Source organism: Sapajus apella, unplaced genomic scaffold, assembly GCF_009761245.1.
Source record: "Sapajus apella isolate SASKATOON/1434 unplaced genomic scaffold, GSC_monkey_1.0 scaffold2, whole genome shotgun sequence".
NCBI lineage: Eukaryota > Metazoa > Chordata > Mammalia > Primates > Cebidae > Sapajus > Sapajus apella.
In genome coordinates, this window is record NW_022436942.1 from 52,910,121 (window position 1) to 52,929,364 (window position 19,244).

The 19,244-nt window shown below is 36.3% G+C and overlaps 1 protein-coding gene and 1 long non-coding RNA gene across 4 annotated transcripts in view; one reads left to right on the forward strand and one right to left on the reverse strand.

The window, feature by feature from the left end:
* Positions 1-19,244, reverse strand: part of CEP83 (centrosomal protein 83) — a 111,157-nt gene that overhangs the window by 34,024 nt on the left and 57,889 nt on the right. For 2 of the 3 annotated variants that reach the window (XM_032297994.1, XM_032298004.1), the window contains exon 10: positions 1,411-1,486. The exons of the other annotated variant lie outside the window; for it this stretch is intronic. In XM_032297994.1, coding sequence (XP_032153885.1) covers positions 1,411-1,486 — 76 coding nt within the window. The remainder of the gene's footprint in view (positions 1-1,410; positions 1,487-19,244) is intronic. 3 annotated transcript variants of the gene reach the window in all.
* On the forward strand, positions 12,332-17,837 carry LOC116564740. Its single transcript, XR_004275068.1, has 3 exons — positions 12,332-12,415; positions 17,716-17,719; positions 17,817-17,837. It is a non-coding gene; the product is annotated as an uncharacterized LOC116564740 (long non-coding RNA).

The following is a 19,244-nucleotide window of genomic DNA, read 5'->3' on the forward strand; positions in this document are numbered from 1 at the left end:
ACTATTTTACCAATTAATAAACAATAAAAGTCCTTATTTTCCTTTCACTTCCTTTATCTCTCTTAGCCACTTCTGAGAGACATTTGAGAGCAAACACCGTCAAGAGACAGGAATCAAAAGAACCCATTATGAGATTCAAGGACAAAAAGAAACAAGATTCTTATATAATAAACTAAATAAATGGATTATAATCCCATTACTTCTTAATGGTAACAAAACCAATTCAGATAGGATTCTGAATGTCCACAGAGCAATTTTTAGCAGAAAACAAAATGGCATATCTCAGATTTCTATTTTAGAATGAATTTCTACATGTAGAACTATTCATTCTTTATTTTTAACTGGAGTGGCAAATATTAAATCTGTATTACAGCAGCTTGAATAAGTAAACTTCAAAGAGCTTAATACCTCTCCATATGCATAGCATGACAGAAAGCCCAAATGCCAATGAGACTAAATAACTTCTCTCTGGGTATCAAACATTATATCCATCTAGTTAAGACTTAGAAACCATAACTGCACATGAAAATCAGTACCAACTAGCACACAAACATGAATTCTAAAAATGGAATCCTATTTCATAATTTATAGGGACAAAAACAACAACAAAAAGAAATAATTCAGAAAAGATCACTCTTCCATGTTTTACCCAACTTTATACAAATCTTTCCTGTTAATTATAAATATAAATTTTCTTCCATAAATACAAATCTTAGATTTCATAGGGACATAGTAAAAACTACCTCATAATATAAAGTTACATGTCAATCATGCCTGGAAAATATTTCTATTGAGTTTTTAAAATTCAGAATTTTATAATACTGTCCTTTTAACTGCAATTTAAAAAAATTATGGGCCACAGCATACACACACACACACACACACACACACACACACACACAGACACACAGAGAGAGAGAGAGAGAGTCTTGTTCTGTCACCCAGGCTGGAGTGCAATGGTGCATTCTCAGCTCTCTGCAACCTCCACTTCTCGGGTTCAGATTCTCCTACCTCAGCCTCCCGAGTAGCTGGGACTACAGGTGCATGCCACCATACCCAGCTAATTTTTGTATTTTTAGTAGAGACGTAATTTCACCATGTTGGTCAGGCTGGTCTCGAACTCCTGACCTTGTTATCTGCCTGCCTTGGCCTCCTAAAGTGCTGGGATTACAGGCGTGAGCCACCGTGCCCAGCCTATATATCTTAAGAATAACAGCAGTTAGCAAAAGAAGCTTACTAAATTATACAGATTTAAACATTTTATCTTTACATATTAACCTTCAACAGTATGTTATTAATTGTGGTTAGATTCTAAAAATACTAATTGCAAAAAAATTTTTTAATTTGCAAAACACAAATTTAAAGAAGCACTTGAGAAAAATAAAAGGAAAATCTTTGCTAAAATCATACCTGTCTTAGGTCAGAATTTTCATTTTTTTCCTTCTCTGCATTTTCAATAGTCACAATTTGTTGCTGAAGTTTTAACCTAAAAATCACAACCCAACAAAAGACATTAGAATCCAGGGTTCATTTATTTTACTGAATTAAACAGTCATTTTATGGAATGCCTGTTTGGCACCAGTCACTGAGTAAAGGTATAAATACAACCAAAGACTGAGACGTCAAGAAACTAGATTGTGTTCACATACAACAAAAATGTTAAACAAATCACTGCTATTGTGATAGGAAAATCTACAAAGTATGGGGATAGAGAGGATGAGAAATCAAGTCTGTCCAACAGTACTAGGGAATACTACATGGATAAAAACCTGACAGGTAGGATTTTGATATACACAAAGAACAGCCTGAACAAGTAGCATTTTGTGGAAAAGTACAGAAGGTCTTGCTAAGGCATCAGAAAGTAGTCTAGTTTAGGAGAGGCCAACTTACATCTATATAGTATTTTACAATTTACAAAATTCTTTCAGACACCCAGTACTTCATTTTCATTCTACAAGGCTACAGATTTAAAAGAAAACTAATACAACACACCATCCTGTATTCTATAAAATATCTTATGGAGCTTTTCATCCCTGAGATGAATGTATACTTACACATTTGTAGACTCTTCAAAGGGAATAATACATCTACAGCCAGAGCCTTAAAATGCAGAGCAGCGCTAGTGACCAAATCAGTAACCTCATGAGGAAGACATTACGCTAATTAGGTTTGGCAGGATAGGCCCCTCAGACTCCTCCCTTTCAAAACTCTTCAAACGTCTATCTCAAATATAATTCACTTGGCACTTATTTATAGCTTGGTATTATTAGCATGCCTTATCTAACCAAGTAGAATGTGTTTATCTGAACAATACTCTCAAGAATCTAAGTCTATGCTTTAAACCCAATAAGAATTGAATAAACGTTTGTTGATAGACTAAATGAACCAACCCAAATCATGGATTAACTGTTTAAATGTGTGAGATGATTGGACAGTAAAACATGGAAAAAACCTTAAGATAGGACCCATTGCTTCCTGAGATATTTACATACAAATGCCAGAAACAATGAATCTAAAGAGGGCCAGTCCTTTTCCTTTTGCTCCATATCAGTACCAGTCACATTCTTATTTCATAATTCTAGCTATATGATTACTCTTTCAAACTTTCTGGGTACTTTGTCCATTAAATGTTTATGAATGTTACCAACTCGGTGCCTTTTTTTTTTTTTTTTTTTTAAATAAGAGATGCAGTCTCAGTATATTGCCTAGGCTAGCCTCAAGCTCCTTGGCTCAAGCAATCCTCCTGCCTTAGCCTCTCAGGTAGCTGGGCAGCTAACTTAGGGCTTTTCGGTTACTGACTTAGTAAAGGTTTCTTTCCACAAAATCATTAAGATGAAAATAGAAGGGAGAACACTGTGGGTCTCAGTTCAGGTCCAGAGTTGAAAACTAAGGCCCTAGGTACATCCTAGCTCCGGTTGAGAATCTGGATACAATTGGCAAATTAATATGAAATATGACCCAGTTAAGAAAGCATTTATATCTATAAACTTATCTATATAAGTTAAATAGACATGAAGAGAAACAGTAGTGCCCTACATACAAAATCTGAAGCCAAATAAACCAATGGTAAAGAGTATCTGAAAATCATTAGAATATGAAAGGATGACAAAAAAATTACATGAAATATGAAATAAGTAAAAGCACCATTATGGTAGACTATAGGAGATGATATACAATAAGGCCTTCTTCAGTTCATTTTGTTGAAGCAGTACTGGGTTAGAATCCAGATAATTTAGGATTCTATGAGACAATGGATCTTAACATAAATAAAATAGAATAAGACCAATGGCATTAAATCTACCTTTTTGAACAAAAGAGAAAAAGGTAGAAAATGTTTCAAGAGACAGTACTATAGATTTAGGAGTAAAGTACAGTATCCCTTTTGATTAGGTTTTAAATACACAAGGTATGTCACAATAAGTCAAAAGAAAATATGCTTTATAATAGAAGTACAACGTACTGAAGAAACTGCAATTAACTTTCATTAGATAGTAAGTTAAAGCTACATAAATGAGATGCAATTTGAACTGGGTCTTGAAAGAAAAATAAGAGTCAGAGATAGAGAAATTAAAGATATAGGTGAGTAAGAGTACAAGGAAGTAGAGAAGATGGCATTAAAAGCACTGTTCACTTAAGAGGGGGCAAAGGAAATTTTCAAAATACAAAGGGAAGAGAGGATGGATGAAGATACTGAAATTCTAAGATGACAAGAAGTCGAGAAAATTCATATTCTTTGCTCCTGTACAAGTAAGAACATCAAACAGTTTCCAAGCTGAAAAGGAATGGAGCCAGGTTAACAGGTTGGAAGAAAAAGAGAAGTCCAAAGACTACTAATTTCAATATCTTCAGTGAGAGTAGCATGAGTAAGAGGGAAAAAAAGATATTTACCTCTTTGAAGTGATGAAGTCTAGGTGATGACAAGGTCCAAGAAGGGCCTAGGTGTACAAGATGCTAAAGTAGAATAAAGATAAGAGAATGCCAGAGTGCAGACAGAATAAACCGTAAGGCTAAGGTGTTGGGTAGTTCAACAACATGAATACATGCTCACTAAGAATGATGGCAAGACAGATAGAAAACAGAAAAAAGTTGAGCCAGATATGAAAATCCTTAGTGACTGTTAAGGAATACACTGTAGGTCATTAATTAGAAGAGATGAAAGACAGGCATAAAACTGGATGCAAAAAATATCAAAGAAAAAAATCACTTTAACCATACTCAGACAGTAAACTGGAAGCACCAATGGGGTTTACAAATGCTGACTTCACTTCTTCGTCTCTTCTTGCAGGAGAGAGAAAGGAAGAGTAATTTCTGCTTAAAAGGTGTGCCAGGTTACATACCATGAGAAGAAAGCAGTTTTTGGTAGGTGGAGAGGCATTCACAAAAATGTTTAGATTGCAAAAAAAGTTATTGATAACAGAATCGGGATTCCAGAGGCTACAGTGGAAACTGTCAAAAGTTTTAATGAGTAAAAGATAGGGAGAATTCAGAAGGAGAAAGATGAGTAAGTAGTGGGAAAAGAAACTATGAGATCAAGTACCTTATACTTTTAAAGTAATTATGAAGGCAGAAATAGTAGGTCAACTGGAGGGCCAAGTTACACAGACAATGTAGCTATGAAAAAGTTTAAATGGAAATTTGGAATAACATTAAGATGGAGCTGTTTCAAGTTCTCTTCAAAATATACGGGAGCCAACTGTAAGGATCATGGTATAGGTCTTCTATGGCAGGCAGCCAATATATGCTATTTCAACATTCAGCAAATATTTACTGAGGACCTATACATGCTGAGCCCATTGTAAATGTCATGGATACATCGGAAAATAACAAGGACAGAATGCCTACCCTTGAGGAGTCTATACTCCGACAGTGTGGTCTGACAGAGCTTTCTTTGATGGTGGAAATATTCTATAATCTCTGCCTTCCAATATGATAGCCACTAGCAACATGTTGCTAATGCACACTTGAAATGTGCCTCGTGAGACTGAGGAATGCAATTTCAATTTTAAATCCTAATTAAAATTTAGGTTTCAATAGTCATATGTGACTAGCAATACCATAAAGGGCAGCAAAGGCTCTAATGTAACTTCTTGGCTTCATTTAATGTAAATCTCTGTTACCAAAGGGAAGCAACATACAGGTCAAACAACAGAAGTTGTATTTGTGATTTCTCTACTGTCAAAGATTCCTACAAGTCTCATGAGAATGGCAGTGGCCTTATTACACCAATCTTCTAAAAGAAAGCATGGTTCTTGCTTGTGAGCACTGGAAATTGACACTGATCATTATTAGCAAAAAGAAACTTTCCTGAAAGAATATAAGAACCCACTCAAAAGAGAACTAGAAAACCGAAACCAGGATACAATAATTGACAGGAATCACAGGGAAAGACATGCCACCGCCCTGCCTGGTCCTTCAAACATTGGCCCATATCTTTTCATCTCTTACTTCACAGTTTAAATTCTTGGGAGAAAACATGTCCAATGAGCCAATATAATTCTTCTCAAGATGTAGTCTAAGTAGAAAGGTGTATATTAAATGACAGATTAAAAAAAAAAAAGCAAATATCCACTATTGGCAGCAAAGAAATTCAAACTGATGAAATTTAAACGTTTATTACAAGCTCAAAAAACAAAACAAAACAAAACAAAAAGCCCCAATTGGGAAAGAGCCCTGGCTTTAAGCCATACAAAAAATAAATCAAGGAGGTATAGCCTACAGGATATGATAAATGTTCAGGTTGCCTTTCCCTTGGTTATAGTGCTATTTTCCCCAAAACCTCCCCCTACTTTTGATATCAAACTGCACATCATCATCTTCCTCCTCCTTCGCCCACTCCACAGAGAGACATGGGGATATAACGCTGGCTGAGCCAGAGTGTCCAATACCCATGGCCACACTGGTAGGTCCAGGGATGAGCATGTGAACCAGACAAAAACTCATCTCTAGATTTTTGTTTGTATTTCTTTATTTTGAGACAGAGTCTCACTCTGTCACCCAGGCTGGAGTGCAGTGACACGGTCTTGGCTCACTGTAACCTCCACCTCCCCAGTTCAAGCAATTTTCCTGCCTCAGCTTCCCAAGTAGCTGTGACTACAGGTAGCCACCATAACACCCAGCTAATTTTTGTATTTTCAGTAGAGATTGGGTTTCATCAAGCTGGCCAGGCTGGTCTCGAATGCCTGGCCTCAGGTGATCTCCCCACCTCTGCCTCCCAAAGTGCTGGGACTACAGGCGTGAGCCACCACGCCCGGCCTTGTCTCTCAACTTTAACTTGAATTTGCTAACAAGAACTTTGTCCTCTTGGCTTCGACATGTTCCCAACATCACAGAGAAAGTAGTAGGACAGCAGACAGAGGAGATAAAAAAGAAGAGAGGAGAAGAAAAGAAAAGGAGAGAAAAAGCCACTATTATCTAACTTGATCTGAGTTCTTAAATCCAGGTGTCCATGAAACCAGCATAACCCTTACCATTCCCACAACTGTGCAAACCAAAAAGCTTCCTATGTTTGCCTGCATTAGTTGGAGTTGGGTTACTGTCATAACCAAATTAAACTACATATTCTATTATATTTAAACTCCTTTAATTTTTACATGGTTTTAATTTACAGGTAAATTTACCAACTTTGCAAACTGAATAAATGTACAGTGGAGCAGCCTTTTGAAATACAGTACTTTCATAAAAATAATTTTTATTACTCTTGGCACTATGATAGGCTAATGGTGAAAAAAAACACTTTAACAAAGAGGAAATTAATAATTATAATTAATAACTTAACTATTATTAAATTATTATATAATTAATCATTATAATAATTAATTTATTAATAATATATATTAATTAATAATTAACATATAATAATTTAAAGGATCTGCCAAAGCAGTGATTAATATGTAATAGATTAATATCTACTTATCACAAATATTATTTGTAAATAAATGGATATTTCTGCTTTACATGATTTATACTTTCCATTTCCTTAGTAAGATCTTTTGCTCCACAGATGAAATATACTGCAATTATGATCATTTTAATGAATGATCAAAACAGACCTGGTTGATGTAGCTGGACTTATAAATCAGGAAATCGTAACTGTCAAGGAAAAAATATCACCACAATTGTAGAACATTTATAAAAAAGCCATGCAAATCGTGTGAATTACTCCTGCTAGATTTTGTGTCTTTATTTTAAAATACGTTGGGGTCATTTACACATTATAAGTGAAACTGCAGAGGAATCAAAGAAAAATCAATGTGACTAACAGAATAGAAAATTATTCATATTTAAGAAAAGCTAAAGGAATAAAAGCTGTTTTATATAGCAACAAAAAAAAACTAAAAAAATAAGGGTCAAGTTCATTACTGTGTTCAAGTAATGACAGAATGCTGAACATTTTATCACTATGGCAACAGAAACCCAAAGCAGGAGAAACAGCCTGAAATTCTAACAGAAAAGATTCTAACTGGCCAAGTTGTGGAATTATAATAGGATAAAACATTAGAGTAGGATGCCTGGGGAGGGTCTCCCCCAACTTTCTGGAGACTGTCAAAGAGAGATTATAAAACTACCTGTCCTGAACAGTTAAAAAATGTACCCATCTAAAAGCCAAAGGACAGACAAGAATGATTCTTAAAATCTATTACAGATTCATGCTTCTAGAATCAGAGCCACTAATAATATAAACTCATAATTTATAAAGCCCAAGTAAATAATAAGTATACCTCTGCCTGATAAAATACTTTCCTAAGTAATGCTGATCAAGAACCCTGTCTCAAAACATAACCTACCACTTAATGAACATGATTTTAAAAACCCACTCACACTTTATGTAATTAGACACGTCACTAAGACGTTAGAATCTAAAAAGCAGACGTAAAGAACTTCCAGGTGTTGAAGACAATAGATGTCTAGCTCTGTGTTATCCATATATTCTGCAAAAATATAGAAAAGCAAAGTGAACAAATAAAGCTACACAAAACCTCACGCTTAGCATAACTGGAAGACAGAAAATGCCCAAAACCTCAAAGTAACTGGAAGTAAAATGAAGGAAAAAATACCAAATCCCACAAGTGATATCTCCCATTCCTGCCTGTAAATCTTGGCAGGCAGGGGCTCACTGCATGTGAATGTACTTAATTCACCCATTAAAATAAAATTTTTAATTTATTAAAATTTGGCCCACAAAGCAAGACCCAACTAAATGCTATATACAAAACACACATTTAAAAAGATAAGTGATTCAGAAAATTTAAAAATAAGAGGATAAAAGTATGCCAAGCAAATAGAAACTATAATGAAAACAGAAGTGGTGACGATATCAGAAAAGTCAGGCACAAAGAAAAAAGACAAAAAAAAGCACTTTAATGCTAACAGCTACAATTCACACTTAAAATAGAACTGCTATGTACATTTATATTATAAACTCACTTTTATGAAGCAAAAACTACAAGATATACAAGAGTTACATATAGAAACACAGTAATAGGAGACTTCAATACATTATTCTTTGTACAAGACAGATCAAGTGGACAAAAAGTAAGTATACAGAAGACCTAAACATCACAGCTACTAAGGTAGATCCCATGTGTGCATACATATGTAGAACTTCACACTCTTATAAGACTCTTTCCACATGTTTGTGGAACACTCACAATACTTGACATATACTATAGGACAAAATGACTATAGTCCTATAGTTGCTGGGAAAGTGATATGCCCAGAATGTGAAACTTAAGAAGACACCCATTCTAAGACTCCTGCAAGTACAGGGTCGGCACATGAGAGTGTCTCCTTAAATTCTGCACCCTGGGTGCCTCACTTGCTTTACCCTTGTCCTGCCCTTGATAGATTAGATCACAAAGAAATATCAGAGTGTTCCACAAAATAGAAAAAATACAAACAATATTCTGATTACAATGCAATAAAACTAGAAATTGACTTTCAAAAGATCTCCCACCTGGAAGTTAAAAAAACTTCTGCTATAGCCTGAAAAATGTCCCTTCAAGATATGACTACATTTGGAGACAGAGCCTTTAAAGAGACAATTAAGGTTAAACAAAGTCATTTGGGTGGGCTCTAATCCAGTATGACGAGTGTCCTTATAAAAAAGATAGACATGAGGGGATGCAAAGGCACAGAAAAGGCCATGGGAGGACAAAGTGAGAAGTGGCAGCTACCTGCAAGTCAAGAAGAGAGGCCTTAGGAGAAACCAAATTGGCCAATACCTTAATCTGTGACTTCTAGTCTCCAAAACTAAGAAAATTAATTCCTGTTGTTTGATCACCAAGTCTGTGGTATTTCATTAAGGCAGGCTTTTAGCAAACTATTACATCTTCTATTAAATAACTCTTTGGCAAAAATAAAAACACAAACTATTGAATTTCTTTAAAAATAATAATTAGAACACTACTGTAATTTATGGGATATACTTAAAGCAGTGATGAGAGGAAAATTCTTAGCACTAAATACTCTTACCAATAAAAATGAAAGAATAAACTATAATAAAATTAAATTCCCAACTCAAAAACAACCAAATGAACAAAGCAAACTAAAAGAAAGGCCAAGGTGACCTTAGAAAACTCTAAGAAATCAAGAAAGCAGCTATTAGAAAATATGTGACTTAAGGCTTGGTGCAATGGCTCATGCCTGTAATCCCAGCACTTTAGGAGGCCGAGGCGGGCAGATCGCCTGAGGTCAGGAGTTCGAGACCAGCCTGACCAACATTGAGAAACCCTGTCTCTAGTAAAAACACAAAAAATTAGTCAGGCGTGGTGTCACATGCCTGTAATTCCAGCTACTCAGGAGGCTGAGGCAGGAGAATAGCTTGAACCTGGAAGGCAGAAGTTGTGGTGAGCCAAGATTGTGCCATTGCACTTCAGCCTGGGCAACAAGAGTGAAACTCTGTATCAACAAAAAAAAAAAAAAAAAAGAAAAAAGAAAGAAAATATATGACTTTAGTAAGGTCATGGGATTCAAGATTAATACATAGACGTCAACTAACTATATTTCTATAGGCAATGAATAAAAAGTCAAATGAACTCCATTTATAACATATTTAGAAATAAAACTGATTGAAAGATGAGCATGATGTATGTATACAACGAAAACTGTAGCACACTGATGAAAGTAAGGAGGTCTAAATAAATGGAGAGATGTATGATATTCATGGATTGGAAGACTCAATATTGTTAAGGTAACAATTCTCAAATTGGCCTAAAAATCCAATACAATCCCAATTAAAATTTTAACAAGATTTTGTTTAAAGTTACAAACTGATTAAAAAATTTATATTTGAAAGGCAAAGGATCTAGAAGAGCCAAAAGAATTTAGACAAAAAAGAACAAGGTAGAGGACTTGCACTACCTGAATCAAACTTACTATAAAGCTACAGTAATCAAAATGGTCTGATACTGGTTTAAAGGCAAAGATCAGTAAAACAGAGCAGGGTCCAGAAACAGACCCACACCTGTAATTCAATGAGGGAAAAGACAGTCTTCAAAAAATGGTGCTGGAACAACTGGATACAAACAAAATGCATATGTGTACCACTACCTTACACCACATAAAAGTTAACATGAATTAGACCTTAAAACCTAAAGGTGAAAACCAAATGTTAATCTTTTAGAAGAAAACATATCTTTGTAACACAGAATTAGGCAAAGACTTCTTGAAGAGAACATAAAAAAATAACAAGAAAAAAACTGATAAAGTGGTGTGGCATTATGATGTATATATATTGGTTTACATGTACAGATGAGTTTACTTCCATAGTTCCTGGCTCATAACTTCCATAGCCCTTGACCATATTTCCTAACTGACTAAAACAATACACATATCTTTTGTTACAGTATTTGGCCCTTTGTTCATGGTTCGAGAGGCAGCTTCAGAACAGCTTCAGAGTGATAAAGATGAAAGACAGTCTTTGGTTATAATACTGGGGTGCTTTGAGCCTCAGAAACACACCTCAAAAAAACAGAATCTCTGACCTTCTGTCTACCTTTTACCTGCGCCTTTTTCTCCCCAAGGCAGGTACACTAAAAATATACTCTAATCTTCCCCCACCTTTCTGTCTTGGAGCTGGTCATAAAAAAAAACAACAACAACAACAAAAAATAAAATTCTCTGAATTACCTTATCTCATAGTAGGTCATAAGGTCCCCATTTCTAAAGGGGTCCTGCCCCTTACCCAGGAGGAAGTAATGTTACACAGAGGGACCAATAAGAATCTAAACAGACAGCCCTTGTTATGATTCTCCATACAGTCTATTAGTAATCGATCGTGTCCTTTTTGTCCAATAATATTTCCATACTATTGTCCATGCTTCAATCATGGACAATGAAGTGTCCAAAAAAGACTCAAGAGGACAGGGTACAGAAAGCCTCTAGACAGCTGAACTCATGGAGGATTACACAAAGGAAAACAGTAACTCATCCATGTGCTAGGAGAGTGGCACATCCCAACTCCACAGGAACAGAGGCTCCTGAGCTCTGGACCCAGACCTCACCCTATTATTCATTTTCTTTTTTTTTTTTTTTTCTTTTGAGATAGGGTCTCGCTCGGCTGCCCAGGCTGGAGTGCAATGGCATGATCTCAGCTCACTACAACCTTCACCTCCCAGGTTCAAGTAAGTCTCCTGCCTCAGCCTCCCCAGCAGCTGGGATTACAGGTGCCTGCCACCATTCCCAATTAATTTTTCTGTATTTTTAGTAGAGATGGGGTTTCACCATGTTGGTCAAGCTGGTCTCAAACACCTGACCTGAGGCTTCCCAAGGGCTGGGATTATAGGCATGAGCCACTGTGCCTGGCCTATTATTTCTTCATCTACCTGTTGATTTATATTCTTTAAAAAATCCTCTTCAAAAAACTAGGAAACATAAAGTATTTCCTTAAGATTGTTAACCACTCTAGTAAACTAATTTAGCTGAAACAGAAGGTCATGGAAATCCCCACTTAAAAAGCTGGTCGGTCAGAAGTTCCAGAGGCCTGGAAGTGAGACTGGTGTCTGAAATGGGGGCAATCTTGTGGGACCCAGTCTTCAACTCATAGGATCTGATGCTGTCTCCATGAAGAAATGACTAGAATCAAATTGGATTAGAAGATTGGGCTGGTGTCCACTGCAGAACTGAATCCTTGCTTGTTGATGGGTAGAAATCCATACATTTGGACACAGAAGTCTTCTGTGTTGTTGTGGTGTGAAAAACACAGGAAAAAACACCACAGAAGTAGATTTTATAAAATCCACTTTCAATATACACAATTAAGTAAATGTGGCCAGTTGCAGTGGCTCACGCCTGTAATTCCAACACTCTGGAAGGCCAAGACAGGCAGATCGCTTGAGTTCAGGAGTTCAAGACCAGTCTGGGCAACACAGAGAAACCTTGTCTCTACTAAAAATACAGAACTCAGCCAGGCATAGCAGTTGCAGCTACGTGGGAGGCCAAGGCAGGAGGATCGCCTGGGCCCAGGAGGTAAAGGTTGCAGTCAGCTGAGATGCACTACACTCCAGCCTGGGCAACAAAGCAAGACCCTGTATTAAAAAAAAAAAAAATATATATATATATATATATATATGTGTGTGTATGTGTGTGTGTGTGTATATACACACACACACAAAGTGTACATACACACACATATGTATACATACACATACATATATACACACATATATATGCACACACACACGCATATATATATATATACACACACACAAGTAAATGAAAAGGAAAGTCATAGATAAGGAGAAAATATCTGCAAAATATGTATCCAAGAAAGGGCTTGTATGCACAATACATAAATATTATAAATCAATAAGATAACTTCCCAATGTCAAAAATGGGCAAAATATTTGAACAGAAACTTCACAAAAGTAGCTTATAAGCACACAAAAAGATGCTAACCACCACTAGTCATCAGAGACAATCAAATTAAGACTACAGGTAACATGTTACAACATATCCATTTGAATTATTAAGACTGAAAATAACAAGTGTCAGTAAGGATGTAAAATAAATAAAATCTTCATACATTTCTAGCTGCAATTAAAAAACTTGGTTAAGTGTTTCTACATTGGAACACAGTATTTCTGTATGTTATAAAATTAAATATATACTTAACATATTACTTAGTAATCCCATTTCTAGGTATTTAAGAGAAATAAAAACATGTTTCCATACAAAGATTTGTAAATGAATGTTCACAGCAGCATTATTCATTATTGCCCCAAACTAAAAACAACATAAATATTTGACCATCAAGAGAAGAATGGATAAATAAATCATATTTGTACAACGAATGCTAGTCAGCAATAAAAAGACATGAACTACTGATACACACAATAGCATGGATAAGTCACAGGTTACCTAAGGCTGGGGGTCAGGAAAAGACATCAACTATAAAGAGACATGAGAAAACTTTTGGGGTGATGAAGCTATTCCATATTTTTATTGTGGTGAGGATTACACAACTGTATACAAAATGGGTGTATACAAACTTTTTAAGGGCAGAAAACCAGAAGATGAAAGCAGAAATTAATGAGTTAAAAAATGAGAAACCAGTTGATCTAACAAACCAAAATTCTAATTTAAAAGAATGCACTGAACTGTATGTTTTTAAATAGTTAAAATGGTAAATTTTATGTATATTTTACCACAATAAATACACACACACACACACACACACACACACACACACACGCTGCCTGACTTGACCTGGAAAGAAAGTACACACATAGAACAAGAAATAACAAAGGGGAAATAATCACTGAAATAGAAAAAAATTGAAAAAGAAAAAGAGGTCCACTTTTGAAGATGAGGAGCGTAGCAGCTAGCTGTCAGATGTTGACAATGACCGATTAAGAGCAATCATTGAAGCCGATCCTCTGAAACTACAGAAGTTGCCAAAGAACTCAATGTCAACCATTTTATGGTCATTGGACATTTGAAGTAATCTGGAAAGGTTAAGAAACTAGATAAGTGGGTGTCTCATGAGCTGAGTGAAAATAAAAAAAAATCGTCATTTTCAAATGTCATCTTCTTTTATTCTATGCAACAACAACAAATCATTTCTCAGGCAGACTGCGATGTGTGACAAAAAGTGGATTTCATACAACTACTGGCAATGACCACCTCAGTGGCTGGACCCAGAAGCAGCTCCAAAGCACTTCCCACAGCCAAACTTGTGCCAAAAAAGGTCTTGGTCACTGCTTAGTGGTCTGCTGCTGGTCTTATCCACTACAGCTTTCTGAATCCTGGAGAAACCATTACATTTGAGAAGTATGCTCACCAAATCGATTAGATGCACTGAAAACTGCAATGCCTGCAGCTGGCACTGATCAACAGAAAGAGCCCAATTCTTCTCTACGATAATGTCTGAATGTATGTCACAAAACCAACACTTCAAAAGTTGAGCAAATGGCACTACGAAGTTTTGCCTCATCTGCCATAGTTACCTGACCTCTCACCAACCAACTATAACTTCTTTAAGCAACTCAACCACTTTTTGCAGGGAAAACGCTTCCACAACCAGCAAGATGCAGGAAATGCTTTCCATGAGTTTGTCTAATCTCGCCAGATGTGGTAGCTCACACCTGTAATCCCAGCACTGTGGGAGGCCAAGGCAGGGGATCACTTGAGGTCAGGGATTCAAGACCAGCCTGGCCAACATGCTGAAACACTGTCTCTATTAAAAATAGAAAAATTAGCTAGGCATGATGGCAGGTGCCTATAATCCCAGCTACTTGGGAGAATCACTTGAATCCAGGAGACGGAAGTTGCAGGGAGCCAAGACTGTGCCACTGCACTTTACACTCTAGCCTAAGCGGCAAGAGCAAGACTAAAAAAAAAAAAGTCTGTTGAATCCCAAAGCATGGATTTTTATACTACAAGAATAAACAAACTTATTTCTCATTGGTAAGAATGCGTTGCCTGCAATGGTTCCTATTTTGATTAATAAAGATGTGTTTGAGCCTAGTTATAATGATTTAAAATTCATGGTCCAAAACCACAATTACTTTTGCACCAACCTAATAATATACCATATTAAAAGAATGAAGAAAGAAATGTATGATCATCTTAATTGATGCAGAAAAAGCATTTGACAAAATTCAACACCGTTTCATGATAAAAAACACTATCAAGCTCAGAAGAGAAGGACACTACCTCAAAATAATAAAGCTATCTCTAAAAAACCCACAGTGAATATCATAAGCAATGGTGAGAGACTGAAATGTTTTCCTCTAAGATCAGGAATGAAACAAGTACTCGCACCTTTGCCACTTCCATTTGACATGAAACTGCAAGTTCTAGGCAGAGCTATTAGGTAAGAGTAAGGCAATGAGTTCAGCAAAGTAGCTGAATACAAAGCCAACAAACAAAAATTAGCTGCATCTCTATACGCTAACAATAAATAACATGAAAAGAAAAATGAAGAAAATTACTCCATTTACAATAGTACCAAAAAGAATACTTAAAAATTAACTGAACCAAGGAGGTGAAATACTTATCAAGAGAAAACTAAAAGACATTGCTAACAGAAATTAAAGAATATATAAATAAACGGAAACACATCCCCTGTTCATGAATTGAAAGATTTAATATTGTTGAGATATCAATACTACCCAAAATAATCTATACAATCAATGCAATTCCTATCAAAATCCCAGTATTTTGTACAGAAATAGAAAAATCATCCTACAATTCATATGGAATCTCAAGGGAACCCAAGTAGATGAAATAATCCTGAAGAACAAAACTAGAGAACTCATACTTCCTTATTTTAAAATGTATTGCAAAGTTATAATAATCAAAATAGTGTGACAGTAATATAACGACTGACATATAAGCAATTGGCATAGAATACAGAATACGAAAATAAACCCTCCCATATATGGTCAAATGTTTTTGACAAGAGTGCCAAGATCATTCAATAAGGAAAGGGCAATGTTGTCAACAAACAGTGCTGGGAAAACTGGATATACACATATAAAAGAATAAACCTGGACCTCTCTTTAACACTATGTGGGAAAATTAATTTTAAATAGATCAAAGGTCTAATGTACAACCTAAAACTATAAAACTCTTAGAAGAAAAGATGGGGGAAAAGCTTCATGGCATTTGATTTGATAATAATTTCTTGGATATGATAACAAAGGTATAGGCAACAAACAAAAAAAACACACACAAAATGAACTCCATGAAAATAAATTTTCTGCAACAAAAGACACTTAGCAACAGAGTAAAAACCTACAGAATAGGATAAAATATTTGCAAATCATATATCTGATAAGGCATTAATATCCAGATATAGAGAAAAAGTAAACAAGAAAAAAATAAAATTTTTTAATGAGCAAAATACTTTTTTCAAAAAAGAATATACAAGTGGCTAACAAGCATATTAAAAGATGCTCAACATCACTAATCATTAGAAAGATGCTAATCACAACTACAATGAGATACTACCTCACACCTATTAGAATGGCTACTATCAAAAAAACATGAGGAAGACATCATTAAGATGACTGACTAGAGGACCAACACTCCTCTACAAAGGCCCAAAATAACAAGTAAATAACTGCGCTTCAGGTAGAGTTTCTAGGAGAGAACAACAGAATTTACATGAAAGGGACAAAACCCCACTCATGATTATGGAGACTTGAGATGGCAGCATAGAAAAGAAAGCAAAGCGCCAAGCCGGGATTGGCTCAAAATCAAGTGAGACTCCCCACTGCGGGAGAAATCGTAGGTAGGGGTTCCTTAGCAGTCCCTAAAACCATTGTGGACATGTGTAAACCTTGCTACAGAAAAGCCCTAGAGTCCTAACAGGCCCTGAATCCAATACAGGTTGCTGCTTGGAGTCCATGTGGCTACACTGCTCCAGAGAAGTAACACACATTGGGTTCCCCAACTCCCTGTGACCAAAGTTGCTAAGCACAGCAACATTTTGAGAACAGAGTCAGTGCTAGAATACATGCTCCCAAGGGATTCAACAGACCTGGTATTTCCACATCTGAAGGTCCCACCATCATTACACCCCAACCATATATAAGGCTGCAACAACACAACCTCCACTACACAGAGCAGTAAAGTCAAAACTGCAGCACCTGAGCCGATATAAGAGTAGACCTAAAGGAACAAGCAGTCTAGCACAGCAGAGAGGCCACCTCCAAGACCAAGGGTGTTGGTGCATGCAGTCCACAGGGTTTACGAACTAGCTGCCAGGCACTGTCAGCAATCCCATTCTCACAACTGGTGAAGCTGAAATGCACCCCACATACTTATGGGGACCAAGGATAGGCCCATCTGGCAACAGCCACCACTGGCAACCCCACCCCACAACTGGCAAAGCCACCACACCTACCACCGAAGGCCTGAGAACTGTTCCACCTAGGTTCACCTACCAACAGCAAAGACACAAGACTCACTCTACAAAAATCCACACTATAGGCCACTGAGGTACTTGCAGACAGTACTGACACTGATTACAGCCGAAGACATGACATGGAGACTGCATTACTGCACTCAACCAGAAACAAAGCCAAAGCACTTACCCAAACAATACTACAGGACAAACATACAAGAAAAAGTCCTCCCTTATGAAAGATACTCCATGAAAAAGAGGCAACTGTTCTACCAGATGAACCCATAACATAGGAACACAAGAAACATGAAAAAGGCCGGGCACAGTGGTTCACGTCTATAATCCCAACACTTTGGGATGCTAAGGTGGGTGGATCATGAGGACAGGTGTTTGAGACCAGTCTGGTCAACACAGTGAAACCCCATCTCTACTAAAATTACAAAAAATTGGCTGGGCGTGGTGGCAGGCACCTGTAATCCCAGCCACTTGGGAGGCTGAGGCAGGAGAACTGCTTGAACCTGGCAGGTGTAGGTTGCATTAAGCCGAGATTACACCACTGCACTCCAGCCTGGAAGACTGTGCAAGACTTCGTTTCTAAAAACAAAAAAGAAACGTGAAAAAGAAAACAGGACACCTCCAATGAAACCCAGTAATTCTCCAGTAATAGACCCTAAAGAAAAGGAAATCTAAGAAATGCCTGAAAAGAAATTCGAAATAACAATGTTAAGGAAACTTGGAAAGATACAAGAGAACATAGATACAAAATTCAACAAAATCAGAAAAAAAAATCATGTGAATGAGAAATTTTAGATAGATATCATAAAAAAGAACCAAAGAGAATCCTTGGAGCTGAAGAATTCCATGAACAAAATTAAAAATACATTCAATAATTTCAGTCAAGCAGGAAAAAGAATTTTTGAACTTTAGGACAGGTTTTTAAAAATAATCCAGTCAGATAACTAATTATAAAGAATACAAGGAATGAAAAAAGCCTATGATACTTATGTGACACCATCAAGTGAACTCATATTCACATTATAAAAATTCTAGAAGAATAAGAAATGGGAAATGGTATCAAAAACCTCGCAAACAAAATCATAATTGAAAAGTTCCCAAGTCTTAGGAGAGATACGAATATCCAAATCCAAACAGCTCAAAGATACCAAACTGATTCAATTCAAAAAGGTCCTCTCCAAGGCACACTATATCAAATATCAAAAATGACATCAAAGAAAGAATTCTATAAACAACAAGAAAAAAGCATCAAGCCACATATAAGAAAATCCGCATGAGACAAACAGATTTCTCAAGAGCAACCTTACAGGCAAGAAGAGAACAGAATGATAAAAGTAGTGAAAGAAAAATAACTTCCATTCAAAAATACTATATCCAGCAAACTATCCTTCAGAAATGAAGAAAAAACAAAGCCTTTCTCAGATAAGCAAAAACTGAGAGAATTCATCACCACTACATCTACTCAACGAGAAATTCTGAAGGGAGTCCTACAACTGAAAATGAAAAGACAACGACTAACATCATGAAAACATGCAAAAGTATAAAACTCACTAGTAGAGCAGATAAACACATGAGAAAGAGAAAGAAATCAAACTTTGTCACTACAGATATCCAGCAAACCACAAGGATAAACAATTAAGAGAGCAAAAAAGAAACAGAAGATGTACAATGCAACCAGAAAACAATTAACAAAATCACAGGAGTAAGTCCTCACCTATCAAGAATAACTTTGATTGTACACAGATTACATCCCCCAATGAAAACATACAGACTGGATGAAGGAATAAAAACTCAAAGCCCAAATATATGCTGCCTACAAGAAATGCACTTCACCCATAAAGACATAGTCTGAAAGTAAAATAAAGACACTCCGAGGCAA